At 36.2% G+C, this 16,119-nt stretch overlaps 2 protein-coding genes across 2 annotated transcripts; one reads left to right on the top strand and one right to left on the bottom strand.

The window, feature by feature from the left end:
* The first annotated feature begins 39 nt into the window (after positions 1–39).
* FKBP7 (FKBP prolyl isomerase 7) lies at positions 40–5,153 on the top strand. The gene is made up of 4 exons (XM_074829249.1): positions 40–404; positions 1,985–2,136; positions 4,362–4,495; positions 4,805–5,153. The coding sequence occupies exons 1-4, from the start codon at positions 190–192 to the stop codon at positions 4,964–4,966; spliced, it is 663 nt and encodes a 220-aa protein (XP_074685350.1). The 5' UTR covers positions 40–189; the 3' UTR covers positions 4,967–5,153.
* Positions 5,154–6,107: 954 nt separating this feature from the next.
* Positions 6,108–15,518, bottom strand: PJVK (pejvakin). The gene is made up of 6 exons (XM_074829248.1): positions 15,308–15,518; positions 12,916–13,111; positions 11,222–11,363; positions 10,393–10,510; positions 8,476–8,580; positions 6,108–7,120 (listed from the first exon to the last, which is right to left on the bottom strand). Exons 1-6 carry the CDS (start codon positions 15,516–15,518, stop codon positions 6,819–6,821), a joined length of 1,074 nt encoding a protein of 357 aa, XP_074685349.1. The 3' UTR covers positions 6,108–6,818.
* Positions 15,519–16,119: the final 601 nt, after the last annotated feature.

The following is a 16,119-nucleotide window of genomic DNA, read 5'->3' as shown; positions in this document are numbered from 1 at the left end:
CGCGGCTCTTTCCTGACGTCCCTTTCACTTCCTGAGCACAAGGGGCCGGCCCGAAGAACCGCCCGCCCCGCGGCTGCCTGGGCCCGGCCCGGCCCCGCGTCCGGGCAGGCAGAGGCCGAGGCGGCGGCGCAGGCTCAGCCCCTCGGCCCCGCGGGGACAGTGCCACGCCGGCGGCCTCCTGGAAGCGACATGGGCCGTGGGCTGAGCCTCCTCCTTCTGCCGCTGGCCCTGCTGGCGGCCCCGGCGCAGGCCGAAGGCGGCGCGGCGGCGGCGACGGCAGAGGAGGTTAAAATAGAGGTGGTGCACCTCCCCGAGGTCTGCAGCCCGAAGAGCAAGAAGGGGGATCTGCTGAACGCGCACTACGACGGTTTCCTGGCCAGCGACGGATCCAAGTTTTACTGCAGGTGGGCCCCCAGGGCGCCGGGTAGGATGGAAGGGAAGGCAGGCCCTAGCCCGGCGGTATACGTGGCAGAGCCTGCCCGCCCCCAGGAGCAGCGGGACCGGCTGCTCTCCCAGCACGGGCACAGCTTGGGGTCCACGCTAAAGACGTTAGCACTAGTCATTTCCCCTATCTCAGCCTTTATTTTTCCTCAGCCGAAGGTTGAAGGACGTAGGATTTACCTAGGGTCAGGAGGGACTAGCGCTGAGGTAAGCTGGAAATCAGGCTTGAGACTGGCGGCCGTTGTCAGCGAAGGGACCGACTGGGCGGGTCGCTGGGAGCCTGTAGCCCACACCTCGCAGGGAGAGCCCCTTTGGCAGAGTGGGAAAAAAACCACCATGTTATCACCTGCCACGTTCTGTGCTGTAATCTTTGCAGAAGAACTCGGGTTTGGAGATGGAGCACCTGGTAGGGACCCAAACTGACTAATTTAGACAGAAACTTGAGTACAGCATGCACTTCTACATAGTTGGCATTGAGCAGGGCAGCCACAGTACACTAGTGGTTTGTAGTCTATGCCCCTTCTGTTTCACTGCTCGGTTTGTGCTGCCTTCCTCTTTGACCCAATGTTAGCATTTAGACTTCTGCTTTTTCAGTTTGTCCCATTCATCTACCTTCGGGCTGTTTCAGCTTGGTTCAGCTTGCTTGGCACAGAAACCGTTGTGCAAAGGCTTTATTTTTACAGTGTCTTGCTTTTAATGGTGGTGCACCCTACTAGTGAGGCAGGACTCAACCTGTGCAGAACAGTGAATGCGAGATTTTTCTTCAGGTGCCTGGCTCATTCCTTACCCCTGTTTGGACAGATCTTACAGACAGTGGCCTAGTTTATTACAAAACCTTGATTGGTTCCCCCTACTTGTATCATTCAAGAAAAAGTTTGTAGAGGATAATTCTACATTTAACAGTATGATTTTACTTGCATTTTTTTTGCCTGTTGAAGTGACTGATTTTGGCACATACAGCGTTGCCCTCTAACTTGCTGTATTCTGCTCAGTCACTGTGCAGTGTAGCTCCCATACGGAGGACACCTCATATGACCAGAGTCTGGCTCAAGCACTAAATATCTAAACTGCAGAGAGCGGTGGGTGAGCGCACAGTTCTGCAGCCAAAATTGCCAGGTTCCCCCAGCACACCTGTGTGTGCTCCGTCGCATCCCATCGTACAGTGACGTGAACTGCTGAAGACATTTTCACTTTCTAGCAGTGAATTTCTCCCAGCGCTTCTCTTCTCACAGACTTCCTGCAGTGGCACCTTGTTTCTGGCATGCAGTGTACATGATCAGGAAGATCGGATGTTTTTGTAAAAGTTAGGGTTTTTACTTGGTGTTTTGATTTCAAAAAGAGGTTGCCCCTTGTACATGTCAAGATTTGACCTTAATTATAAATGTAGCAAAAAAACAGTATTAATACTTCATATTCTTGTATTCTAAACATTCTTGTGTTCTAATAATCTAATGTATGTTTTTACTGACTGCTAATTAAAAGTTATTTTTATAAAAAAAAAATACTAAATTCACTGTTATCCACTCACAATTCTTTTTAATAGTCGGACACAAAATGAAGGTCATCCAAAATGGTTCGTTCTGGGTGTTGGACAAGTCATAAAAGGGTTAGATATTGCTATGATGAATATGTGTCCTGGAGAAAAACGGAAAGTGGTCATTCCTCCGTCATTAGCATATGGACAGCAAGGATACGGTAAAAAAGAAGTTTTAATACTAAACTTTGCCTTTCCTCTGTTTTACCCTTTCCAACATACAGTATTGTAAATGACTGTAAGAATTGGTGCTCCATTATTTTTGGAGACACTGAAGGTGGTGACTGCAGCTGTGCAGCCTAATCCTGCGCAGTGTAAGTAGTCCTCATCACAAACCCACGCCCAGGCCTTGCTGTTTGCATTAGAATTCAGTACATAGCACCCCATGTGTTTTTCCAAGTATTGCCATAATACAAAAAACTGTCAGCAAAAGGAAGATCTTAGTGATTCATACCAGCATTTTTTGTCTTAATCTATTACATTATATTCTTGTTCAGTTTCTGTTATTTGACTCCTACCTGCTTAGCCTTTTAATGACCTTCTGCATCTTCTGAGCAAAATGGAATGTAATCCAGAGCATGCCACAGAATTAATGTAGCTAGAAATAATTTGTTTAAAATACTGCTTAAATTCTGGATAGTTAGCGGATGGTATCATCACATAACATAATACTGCAACAGTACAATGCATGAAATCTGATTTGAATTTATGATGCTTAAGTGTGCGGTCTACTTTAAAAAAAAAATTTCCAGTCAGAGTTTCATGCAGCGTTTCAGCACTTTTAATTGTAGATAACTTAAATTGAACTCTGACTTGTGTGTAGTAGTTTCTGTGTAAAGGTATCTCCTCCTCTATAATAGTTTGGTAGTTGTCACGTCCCACTTCTGACTATGTCAGAATTCCACGCACCAGTTTTGTCTTCCATACAATTCCACTGTAGCCAGTGAAGTTGACCAGGAATAAATTTTTCCCCTTGAGCATAATGTGTAATAAGTCAGTCTCATAACAACAAGGAAGAAACACTGACACAATTAAAAGTATGTTCTTTAATACCTAGTGTTCACTGTTTGTTCTAGGTAGCACTTCAAGAAAGTACTGTATCCCTACAGCATACCTGTCCTCTGTCTCAGCATATTCCTGCATGTTGGGGAAGATGCCTGCCTAATCTTGAATTAGAAAAGATGCATGTGGCTTTCTAAATCTTTACATATCTTTCCTTTGTTGGTATGTATATTTGTAAACTACTGACACTGAATTCTAGTATTGTATCTTTCTTTCATAAGTAGTATATTCAGGTATATTTAAAACTTCTACATTTTTAAAGCTTGTAAAATTAAAATCTTTTGAACTCTGAAGACTGTCATTTTTACTATGGATATTTTAGATGAGTAGTGTGAGTTTTGTTTACCTTCTGTTTGTTTATACTATAAACAAAGTAGATTCTTTAGTTTTTCTTCAGTTTAGAAAGGACAGGCACAGGCTCAAAATTCTGAAGTCACAATGTCATGCTCATTGGCTTTGGCTATGAATAGAAGCAACTTGCATGTTTACATTTTAATTTTACACTGCATGATTTCTTGATGCTTTTTTGGCACTACTTTTAGACCTCATTAGTTTGTTACTGTCTCTCTTCAGTTCCCTTGTTTTGCCAGATGCATGATACATTGTCCTGTGTTTATAGGCAGATATCAGAAAACTCTTTGATGCAGGAATAATGAAGTCGAACATGGTTTTTTTACTGCGGAGAGCAGACAAAATACTCCAGTAGTTTGGGGTTTGTTTGTTTGGGTTTTTTTTCTGTGAATCAGATGACTTACATTCTGTTGCTTCTTTCTAATGAGATGCATATTTTAAACACTATTTTACGTCAAGTTTTTTAACCACAGGTATAATTCATAGTAAGTTGGTAAAACCTGATACTGCCTGCTTGTTTCTTCAGACAGAAAATACGTACGAGCATTGGTCTATCACTGCAATCTTTTAAATCAGATTAGAAATTTTTAATAAAGGCACATTTCTTAGTATCAGTCTCTCAATAAGCCCCATCATATGACAGTATGTGAAAGAGTGAGAACTTTAAAAGTACTTGTTTCTCATGATAACACAAACCCTTCTTTTAATTTTTAGAAGTACCTGAATTGATATGAGCAATATAATTTTGTTTCAGGGAAGTGTACTCTTTGCAAATATCTCTCAAAATCATTTATCTAACACAATCTGAACAATCTTCCTGTCTAGCTGTATAATATTTAAACTCAGAGTTTAAGGACTATTAATACAGCCTTTTGTAATAAAAAAAAGACACTTTATGTGTGAATTTATCATATGTGTAATCTCTAACCATAGTCTCTGATTTCTTCAATGCTTTTCTTCCTTTTAATCATAGCACAGGGCAAGATTCCACCCAACGCAACACTGATCTTTGAGATTGAACTTTATGCAGTAAATAAGGGACCTCGCAGCGTTGAAGCATTTAATCAAATAGACAAGGACGGTGACAAGAAACTCTCTGAACTTGAGGTAACTAATTTGAAATAAATAATTTATAAAACTGTATGTATAGTTGCATCAGTGTTATCTTTACATGAGCTGCCTTTGCTGCAGTTGATCATGTAAAGCTTCTGTATGTTTACACAAACTACACTGTGCAGTGTTGAAATTTGTTTGATTGATACATTAGTATGTCTCAGACTTGTTGGGAAACAAACTTTAGAGGTGTCTACACTGGAGTCACAATAACTTACCTGTATTCCCCAAGTGTCCTCGAATATAGCTGTTGAGTACAGGCCTAAAAGCCACAATGGTTGGACTTTTTTTCTTTTCTTCTAGATAAGCCACTATTTGAAAGAAGAATTTGCAAGAGATGGCAAAAAACGTCATCCCTCAGTCCATGATGAAATCTTAGCTGATATATTTAAGAAGAATGACCATGATGGAGATGGTTTCATATCAGCAAAGGAGTACAATGTCTACCAACACGATGAACTCTAAGTACCTAAGAAATCTTTGGTCATTTTCTGGACACTGAAATAATACTTTGTCACAGAATTTTTTGTATTTTTTTTATAGTGGCATCTGTTTATATCTCTTCAGGTGACTGTAAAAATCTTATTTTTAACATTCAACTACAAAATGTGTTAGATATTTCAAAAGAAAATAAAATTGGAAAACACCATGATCTATTATTAGTGGTCCTAATCTCTAGTACTGCTCCGTAGTCTTTCTCATTGTGTAAAATACTGATGAAAATAATTATTTCTGTCCTATCAAGTACACAAAAATGGTTCCAGTATCTGTTGACAGAACATAACTTTTCAATCCCCTGTACAATAAAAGGGGAAAACAGAATCCCAGGAAGGTAACTCCATTAAACCTCTGCAGGCTCCTAGGCTAGCTTCTTGGGGAATTGCTGTTTGCAGCAAATTTAACTATAAAATAAAATAAATAAATAAATGAACACTGGCTATGGAATGTCAAGATAAAAACATAAATGTTTTTAAAGCAACTTAAAATAACCTATTTGATGTAATATTAAGATGAGTAATTTGGTGTTCATGAAAAAAAGCAGTATTATAAGCAGATTTTTAAACTTTGACTTGGTAAAATTACTAAATTAGCCAGTTTATTCAGCAGCACCAAGTTGAAAATCTGCACTGTCGTGATTTATCTGGATGAGATGGAAGATGATGGGAGCTACTCTATATAAACTTAAATAATTATTTGGGCATCATTCTGGTTTCCCTCACTTTGGAAAAATGCAAAGAAATAGCAATAGTTAATAGTACTTCAGGCTCATTAAGTGTTCTGCTCATGCAGATGTCATCATAATACTTGTGTAACATACTTTACTCATTTCATGTGAAAAGCAGTGGCTGTATTTATTTCAACGTGTAATCAGTTGCACACAGTGAAAGTGGCAGCACAAATAAGAAAGCTTCCATACCTGGGTTATCCTTAAAATCATTCTAAAAGGTAGAAAAACATTTTTTAATTGTTTTCCCAATTTAAGATAGCACGGGGAGACTTCAACCAACAGCAGTCCAATCTCAGTATTGGACACAATTCTGTAGTGCCCTCTGGTGTTTATATTCTCAACAGACAGTTTTCTGTGGTTGAGATCTACTGGTTGAAGATCATCACCCCTGAAGTCTAGTTGGAAGGATGTAGTTCAGTTAACTTTCGTAAAATTCCAAAACATTTTCTGCTACGCAATTTTTTCTGAACACATAAAAGAAAGTCAAGAGCAGCTGTGACCTAAAAATCCAAATGCAGAGGGTGGACTGGCTGGTACTTTTTAGTAATCCAAATAAACTGTTGACATATGGTAATGGCATCCTAATATGAAATGCCTATCCCTAGTTTTAGTTGTTCCCTTTTGTAAATGAAACATTAGACTGAGCTAAGTTTTAGAATGTTTTTTAATCTGATACTTCAATTAAACATTCATGAGAACACTAAATTATTAACAAATATTCTCATTTTACCATCATATGCCAGTGTAGATAAAGGCAACATTTTGGGGTTTAACAACAAGTTTGTGTAAACAAAGTAAGTTCTAGCATATATTTTGACATTATGAAAATTCAGATTAAAAGTACATTTTTTATTATCGTGATAATGAGAAGGTTTTAGAAAAAAGAAAAGCAATGTCAGGAAATGCACAAGGGCATTTTCAGCTAAAAGGTCATTGACTATGAAGCAAATAATTTGAAGATAATAGTGTAATAAAATGTTTTGCACTTTCACTATTTTGCATTTCAACAATTTTGAGTCATACTAATTCTGAAAAGTTTGTGGCACAGTTATGCCCACGTCTGTGACAATAGGCACTTACCTCACTCAGTTACTTTACTCTCTTATGCCAGAGGTCAAAACAGGGCACAGCATGCAGGCGTACGTACTTTTGTCCATTAAAAGAGCACTCTAGGCATCCGTATACTGTCTCCCTTTTAGAACTTCCCATTCCACAAAGGACACAGGGACCTTTGGGGATGTTGTTGTTAAGTAAATTAATTCGGATATGAGACCCTTCTCTGAGATAGCTTGTAGAGAGGTCAGTCATGCTCGCAGCTTTTTCATAATAATCTGTAAAAATGTCCTCCAAGTAAACATCAGAATTAGCAATGACATCCACTACTCTTTTATCTGAAAAAGAACGCACACAAAAAAGAAGCAATGATTTGTCATTACATTATGAACTATTTACAAAACAACCTGTCAGTCTAATTATGAAAATAACAACTGATTCATGAAACCATTCTAAACATGGCATGCTGTAGATTACTTCCCATCAAAAGCCCTGTGTGATGAAAATTTTTAATTTCACAAAAGACATGGACAAAAGCCAGAAATTTTTTTTATATAAACTATATAACTATCATATTTTTAGAAATACACTGAAAAGATACGCATGAGGCAAGCTTTTGAAAAACTGGTGCCAAATCAAATCCCAGCTGCGTACTTTCCTGTTTAACCATTTTTATTTTTGCATTTCTAGTTTTATTTCCTGAAAATTGTAAATTCACTTTTTTCCTCTGGTATTTACCAAAAAACCCCACCAATATTTAAAAGGTTTAAACAATTTGGAGGACTCCATGTTGACCTCCTAGCGGATTTCTGAGCATCCAAACACCCCAGGAAGAAATCACTTTTGAAACTACCTACCTTTTTCCTCTCTCTTCAGGGACTGATTAGTTTAGATTGGATGACAGCCTTTTAGGCAGCTACAGCTACTGAGATGTATCACATCTCTGAAGTGTGGAGTGGAGCAGCACCGAGGGCTTGGTCCATAAAAGCCCTTTGATCAAGAACGGGATACAATGGAGCAAGAACACCTGTACAGAGCAGCCTTTAGAAGGACGGGTTTACTGCTCAACATTGATCTTCACACTCAGATTTGCAGATTCCCAAAATACTTAGACCAAGGAGTGTTAAAAGTATAGGATCTTGTTCTGAAGAAAATATAGCTATACATAGTGACACTCATTTTTTTTGGATGTTGTGTTCATATCAAAATGAGAAAAGAAAACTATGATGGTGTCTTGCCCATGTCCCTGCCACGTGAACATATAGCCCAAAGAGTACGTTCAAATATTTAAATTAATAGTGTTTGATATTTAAACTTAGTTTGCCCTGAAATATTATTTATAGATTATAATTTGCATTGCATAACACTAACTGTAAATGGCAAGCACACAAAATAGGCTTAATGTTAACTGAAGTTAGTTGTATAATTACTCCATACCAGTTTGTCATCAGCCATAAATTTTTATTTTAAGATCTTTAGAGTTTTAATGAACAGCAATACCATAAATTTGTTATTTGTGGAATAGTCAGATTCTCAGATATAAATTTTAATAACTTTACAATCATTTCAATACACAAGAGGTACATTTTCAATTGAAATTTTCTTCTTTATGTTCATCTTGCACACAAAGAAACAAAAATACACTCTTCATGCATTAACTAAGACATTTGGATATAAATATCAAAAGTCATACTTCGATGAAACAGATTAGTCTTTAACCTCCTTAATTTGGTCAGGGAAGATGATCCAGATTTCTCTTTTTCAAATCCTCCTTTTGAAATTGGAGTCACACAGAGTTCTGTAAAAATTAAAAATTAGTTTTTAGAAGAAAGTATAAAAGCAATAATTGCACAACAGAGTTTAATATGCTTTCTAATCTATAAAGCTAACAGTGATTAAATTCAGATTTGCTAATATTTTTAATGGCTAGTAGCACTTTTTAATACAAGTCTGCACACAGTAATAGCCCATAAAACCAAGTGACACAGATTCAGTGGGAATTTTAGAATGTTGGTGGCTTTCAACATACATCGTCAGTTTGTTTTGGTTTATACACAATTTATGGTCATGTTAGGGGATTAAGACAGTCCGTATGATATAAATGGAAGCCCCACTTCTTGAAGGAGAAACATTTCTATGATCTCATTTAAAACTAAAATTGAAAAATAATAAGCAAGGCTGTGTGTGGAAGAGTCATCTCTTCCAACACCGAATCAACTACTAAAACTTTTTTTTAAAATAAAAATAAGTTATCACCTAAGTTTCTATACATAAGTTGAAAGAAAAACCTTTAAAATTAAATATAAGGATAATCAATTACAAGGAACTGAAAAAGCATGTTTTAAACTTTCTCAATTGAGAATTCTCTTTAATTATGCAAATAGAAATATCAGCTTCATGGATTATTTCACTGATAATGACTTTAGGAAAAACACTGTGCATGTACTTACCATTGCATAACAGTAAAATAAAACACTTTCAAAACCAAAATTAACGTTGAGAATTATGGAAGTGAATATAAAGAACTACCATACTGTATTATCTCTTTTACTTTCATCCAGTAATTATGCCTGGGTTGGAGTATATTTAAAGTTTTTACAGGAGGGCAAAGGTATCTCACAGTTCAGTAAAGGTGCTTTACAATGCAGAGTACTTGTCATGGAAGTTTTATGCTGCGTATGCCAAAGGGTACAGAGCTATTTGCAACTTCTAAAACATAGTGCTGTAGAGATCTGTAGAGATAGAGATTACTTCCCTAACCAGGTCTTTTAACTTGCTATTTACAGAAAGCCACAATGTTACAGAGAGTCAAGCAATTCCCTCAACAGCTGAGTGTCTCTCTCATAGAGGTTCCTGTATTTAAGTACATGTGAATCTGGTGGTTAAAACTTTATCTAACATTACGCTAGTCAGTGGGGAGTTTTGCATTTGATATTATCAAGTACTAGATCAAATCCTAAATTGACTTCCTGGTTTATTACAAACAATGTTGATAACATTGATAATGTTATAGGCAACACTTTAATTAGTGCAAAAAATGTCAATACATAAGCACTATCCTTTCCCCAAAAGGAGAAAAACTTATAGGAGCTATGCAATTTTTTTACTAGCTTCCAGTAATTGTGATTATTTCTCCCTAAATATCTTCAGATATCTACATGTGGTAATGATGTAACAGACTGAAATTAAAGCCCCAACAGAAAAAAATGTTAGCTTAGAAGTTCTTCACACTTTCTTCTTTACTTGGGTCTTTTTACTTGCCTATTTTATGCAAAACTGACCAGACAGTCTCATAAACCTGCTCCTTACAGGCTAGAAATATAAAGAAGTGATTTTTTTGTTCCATGCAGCTGCAGGATTTTTAAAAAATTACAAAATCATACTTAACTTTTAAAATAAATGTTTCTGTGACAGACTGTTTTCTAGCACCTGCCTTGTTTATCTTTTCAAGAATTGTTTCCCTTAGAAAGTCAGACTACTTATGTGCATAAAATTAAAGCATGCCATTGTATGGAATTGGGGCTTATGTACATTAAGAGCAAGAAACCTGTTTTAAAAATTCAGATCAATATAAGTAATAGCGGTAATGACAGTAATTCGCATCACTTACCAAAATTACCATCCAAATGAATATAAAGTTCAAATACACTAAAAGCGATAGTTGTATGCGCTGGAAAAACAATGGCTTTGTCTCGTCCTTTATAATTCTGATCTTCAATAATGTGAAACTATAATTTAGAAAAGCATCAAAAGAAAAAAGTTACAAATTGAAATGAAAAAAATAATATCTTAACTGTATATATTGGGAATTATAATGCCAGGAGGAAGCTTTGAAATTGAAGGTCAAATTTCACAGCTGAAGAATTTGCTATTTACAACTTTGCAGTTTATTAAAGTTTGATATAGAGACAGTAACATAACTTGCATCACTCACTGAAAATTATGTGAATGATTTATAAATACTAGTAATGGGCAAACCTCAGAAGATTTGTATGTTCAATTAATCAAACACTGAAGAGAGAGAGGGAAAGGGAGGAAGAACATAAGACAGGGAATAAGATGCTGACCCTTGAAATAATAACAACCTGAAATTCCAATGTGTTATAGAAGATTAATGTAATAATGAAAGATAGGTTATACATTTATTGGAGAGTCAAACTAAGAAGTAAATTCCACATTTTTGCTGAGGCTTCACCCAAAGCAATGGCTCATTGTCTAGCCATCCCTTCATGCATTTCCCATTTCTCAGTCACATAAGCAATACTAACAAAAGACCAACTTTTAATTCAGTTTACATCAGTACAATATTATTGATTTACTTCAGATTTTTTCTGAGCTTACATCAGTAAAAATGCAATTAAATACAACCATAACATTTATTAAAATGAGCTTTTTATGTTTGTTCATTTAAGTTACAGAACTTTGTCAAAGATATTTACCCTCATCGTCTCTCCACGCATTCCAGTATGGACAGTTAATGAGCACTGCCTTGTAGTTCTAATACTTTCCATGACCACGCACAAAATTTCCATCCTACTTTTTCTTGATTGATGGACTAGACAATGATCAAAGTTTATTTTTCTAAAATCAAGAGGGAGGCAGGAAGGAAATCCAGAGATTATTAGCAATTCACAAAGCAGCTGATAGAATTAGTAACTTTAAATCAATAAATAAATCACCATAACTTCTGCCTCATAGCAGTAAAACAACTGACTGAAGAGATGTCTGGAAACTTAATATTGATTTTCAGTGTTTGGGAACAGAAGCACTAAAAAATTCAAGGAAAGCCAGTAATGTACAAACATTAGAGGATATGTGGGACATCCTGGAAAATTCCAAGCCTGTCCATCTGACACTGTTCTTAGTGACAGTAAGGAATTGTCTACACACCCTAATTAATAACTTTTTTCTTAAAATTATATAATGTCAGTCAGTAAGAATTTATGGAAAATAGATAGTAAAAGCAATAGCTGTAACACGTATCTACCTTTGGGCTTCTGTAAAGCTTATGATGATGCAGTGTTTTGGTTAGAAGCCTAAATGATGCTTATACAAGCTGGCATACACTCAGTGGATTAAAAACTGGTTAACTGATATGTGTCAACTATAACTGAAAAAAACTATATAACTTATAAACATGGAACAATCATGAAACAGGTGTTTGTAGTAGAATTTCTACAGGCATTGGCTCTCAGTCCTATAACTTTGAATATTTTTATCAGGAGACTAGGACCTCTTTCCCCACCCCACCCCCAATTATTAATGATAATATTTGGACGTTACAAATAAACCAGAAGAAGGTAGGTACAGAACAAGAGAGGTTATGGGTACAAAATGACATGCACTGTTTGGTAAATAACTACAAGGAAACAACATATATTTGAAAATACCAAATGTCACATCATGCATAGTAGATCATTTACTGGGATGCAACACTGGGATTCACTGGGATGACATTGTGGCCAAGGGATAATCTTTGAAATATAAACTACAGAATTACACCTAGAATTAGTCACATCCTATTTCTGTGTTTTTGACATTTGTGCTAGCACTACAGGAACACCAAGTTTGGTTTCAGTGTCTACCTCTCAGCAAGGATGTTGGAAAAATGGAGACTGCATTTAGAGAAGAGCCACAGAAGGTTATGAAAAATTCAAGTAGATAAACCTACTTTGCTTTTCAAATAAAAGGCTGTGTAATCACCTCATAAATCCTTGAAGTACCTGCATTGGCAATAATACCTATGGCTCTCTAGTTCATCAGACAAAGGCAAAGAAATTCTATTTCTGAAACCTGAAGTTGGTTAATGTCATTTGAAGTAAATTTCAAATTTGCAATAGTATGGAATAACATAGATAGGACCTTGGATAGACTCTTCCTCTCTGGATTTTTTTTTTTTCCTGAAAGACGTGCTATATTTCAAACAAGAATTAATTCAGAAAAATTCTACAGTCTGTGTTATACAGAAGGTCATGTGTCTAATCCCAGTGATCCAACCTGAGACTCTTGGACAATATCAGACAGTTACTGCTATCGATTGGCTAAAAATAATCAAAACCTAACCATTTCAGAGGTTCAGTCTAACTGTATGAAATATAATTTTGTAACCAGAAAACAAAATACATAATATAACCTTGTAGTAAGTTCTTTAAGCAATGTTGGTACTTCAACTTCATGTTTGGTCACTATGCCAAATGAAGCTTTAAAGGCAACAGAATCTGATCCAGCAACATCAAAACCGACATCATTCATTATCTGATTTCCTCTTCTACCGTTAAGCGAAACATCTGATTTGTCTTCATAGTTGAGCAACTGGTAAGACGAGACACCTGAGTAAAAGAAGATAACCATTGTGTGATGAAAAGTCTTAATGCAGTATTTTTACACGGCAAGAAAAGAATAAATGCTACTTTTCCTACTGGACTTAACCATTTAGATGTGAAATTCAGACCTACGCTGAGCACTCTATTTATCGGTGTTACTACTGATGACTAATGGAAAGAGAGCACATAAGGGTCTGAGGGATTTCTGTGCCTTTCTCTTGCAGAGTTGTGCCCATGCTCCTTCATGTGATATGCCCTGGACATGAAATGGTGATTAGGGCTATTTCTACATTTCTGTGCTTATCATTATTCTCCTAAAGTACTTTTACCTGTAAGTATGCTGTCAGTACTTGTATAAACTAGACATGTAGCATGTTCTGGGTTTACTGACAGAGGCTCTAAAACACAAGACTTAGTGGAGGCTACACAATTTTAAAGCTAGGAACAAAATTAAAGCCACTGGGTGTAAAATAATAGGGAATTCTAAATTTTGTCTAGATGCAGTACAAATGAACCTAACATTTCTTCATTTTTATCATACGTGAATGAGACATGCAATGGGCGTGCCAGTAACATTAACTTTGCTTTTTATGTGATGTGTCACAATTAGAAAGACTTACCACACTTCCCATATATGCCTGATGATTCCAGGGACTATGTCAGTTTATTTTGAAGGAAACAACAGATTAGTTCTGACTTACTTGAAAGTATGCGTTGATTTATTGTACAATCAGAGGGTAGGTGCCAAAGCATTTCTGTAATGCTTTCTTTATAACCTTAAATACATTTCCATTACACTAACAGAAAAATATTAGAATGCGTTGGTTACCAAATTAAAATGAATAGAGCAGGTAGAACACAGGGATTAGGCATCCAAATACATTTGAGAGTCTGGGTTTTACTCCTCTTTTTGTTTAAAAAAAACCTTTGAATCTTTTCAGATAAACTGACATTATGAAGTCACCCAGTATGAATCCTGTTTGTCTTTATTTTCAACCAAAAGAAAAGGTTCATATATTTTTTATAATTCTAAAAAGATTGCAAATGCTTGTATTTGTTAAATAAAAAAGGAAATTTAATTACAAAGTTCTTTGCTTACATTAAAGGACAATACTTTGTGCACATGACATCTAACCTTTACAGAAAAGACTAGTAAGGTTTTGGGAGACTTTTTAATGAGATTTTGCAACCTTTTTCTCAGACTTTTAAATGAGATTTTTCAATTTTTTACATTCAGGACAAGTCGTCTGCCTTGTCCTAAATGTAAGACTAGTAGGATTAGTGGGATTCCAATTTTTCACATCATGTTTGTGTCCTGGAATCACCCTTTTGTGGGGTCAACCAGTATTTGTCTTCTTGTGCTCATACTGGTTTGTCTTAGTAGAGTTTTTAATTAAAGCAATTGTTGTGCAATTAATGTGATCAATACTTTTGTTAAAATGGACCTTTTCTCAAAAGAAAATAAAGCAATGAAGCTATTTTGGGAAAACATAGCATGTAGACAAGAATCACCCAGACTTTTCAAAGGAAGATATGGGAAAATATAGGCAGTATATTTCAATTTTGCAGCTCCTAATTCTTATAGAATCTCCTCAAAAAGTTCTGATATTGCATAACAAAGGCAATTCAAACACAGCTAAACTCTTTAAATACACAAAAAAGATTACAAACATGGAAAAATATCTTATGGAAATCCAATTACTTCAGTCATATAGCTGTTGTCAAATACTTTTGCCTGTGCAGAGCCCAGTTCAACAGGGATTACTAGCATGGAACAGCTGCAGAACTGAGGCCATTCTTACATACTTAAAAGAGAGTATACAGAGAAAGATGAACATTAAAGACAACTTTTAAGTAGCACTTAATCAACATACATCTATTGGAAATCTGTTGAAATTTGTGGAAAAAAAACCAACCGAGGCTTAACTGAATTTGTTTCATATTAGTTCAGAAAATACCAAGGCTTTTTAGTATAATTGACTTTTTTTTTTTACTCTTTCGCCAGAAAGTCCTTTTTTTTTTTCACGAGTTTGACTTGTACTTTTTTCTTAAATATTTATTACATGACTAAGCGGAACAATTTCATTACCCATGTACTAAAGAACCATCACACAACCTGCACAGTTTAAACTACGTCTACTGCTCTGTATTTACTAGAAAACATGCGTTTTTTTCTGCTTTGAAGAAAGATAGAAGTCTTACCTGCAGAAATTTCTTTCTCCCCTTGAAGTATGTCTTTTAATGTGAAAGGTGTTGAAGCAAATTTAGATTGTTTTGAAAGCAAACATTTTCTTTTCTTAATCACAAGGCTCAGAGGTTGGTATTTATCAGCTTCACTAAGACTGGGCACTGGAACTAGTCTTCCTCCATCACCAACCTGTTTAACAAAGTTTTTGGTTGCAGCAGCAAACATATTATGACATTAGTAAGAATAACAATAAAAAGCACTTCCAGACGTCAAGCCCATGTTCAATTCTTTTTACGAAGTTCTTTCGAACAAATTAACATGTTTAAAAAAAAAAAAAAAGAAAAGCTGTCTAACTGGTTTTTTAGATCGAGTTATATTTTGCTTGAAAAGAATCAACTGCATCTTAGCTACCAAGCATCTATGGTGTATTGCTCGAGACTTCTCTTAAAGACCTTCAGTTAAGCTCTCTAATTCTGTATGATGAATAATGAATTACCAGTGTAAACTGATAGGGAAATGGTTGCCCTTTCCTTGGCAGTTTAATGCCACTGTTTGAAAACATTTACAATCTTAGAAACAGATGACAGTAACTTCCTTCAACCCTTAGCTTCCCGTTAGGAGTTACTGATGTATTACTGTTTATTGGGTTCTTGCTGCAGCTGAATTCTAGTGTTTTACCAACAACCAACAAAGCAGCCCAGACGCGCTCCGGCAGACCGCCTGAATTACACATTCGTGAAAGCTGGTAGGTCTGCTGAGACAGTATTGTCTTTCAACAGTGGTTGCATAACCTACCTGTGAAAGCTCAGCTGGGGAGTAAGTGTGG

The sequence above is a fragment of the Strix aluco genome, chromosome 6, assembly GCF_031877795.1.
Source record: "Strix aluco isolate bStrAlu1 chromosome 6, bStrAlu1.hap1, whole genome shotgun sequence".
Lineage (NCBI taxonomy): Eukaryota > Metazoa > Chordata > Aves > Strigiformes > Strigidae > Strix > Strix aluco.
This window is presented reverse-complemented; position numbering and strand designations above follow the sequence as displayed.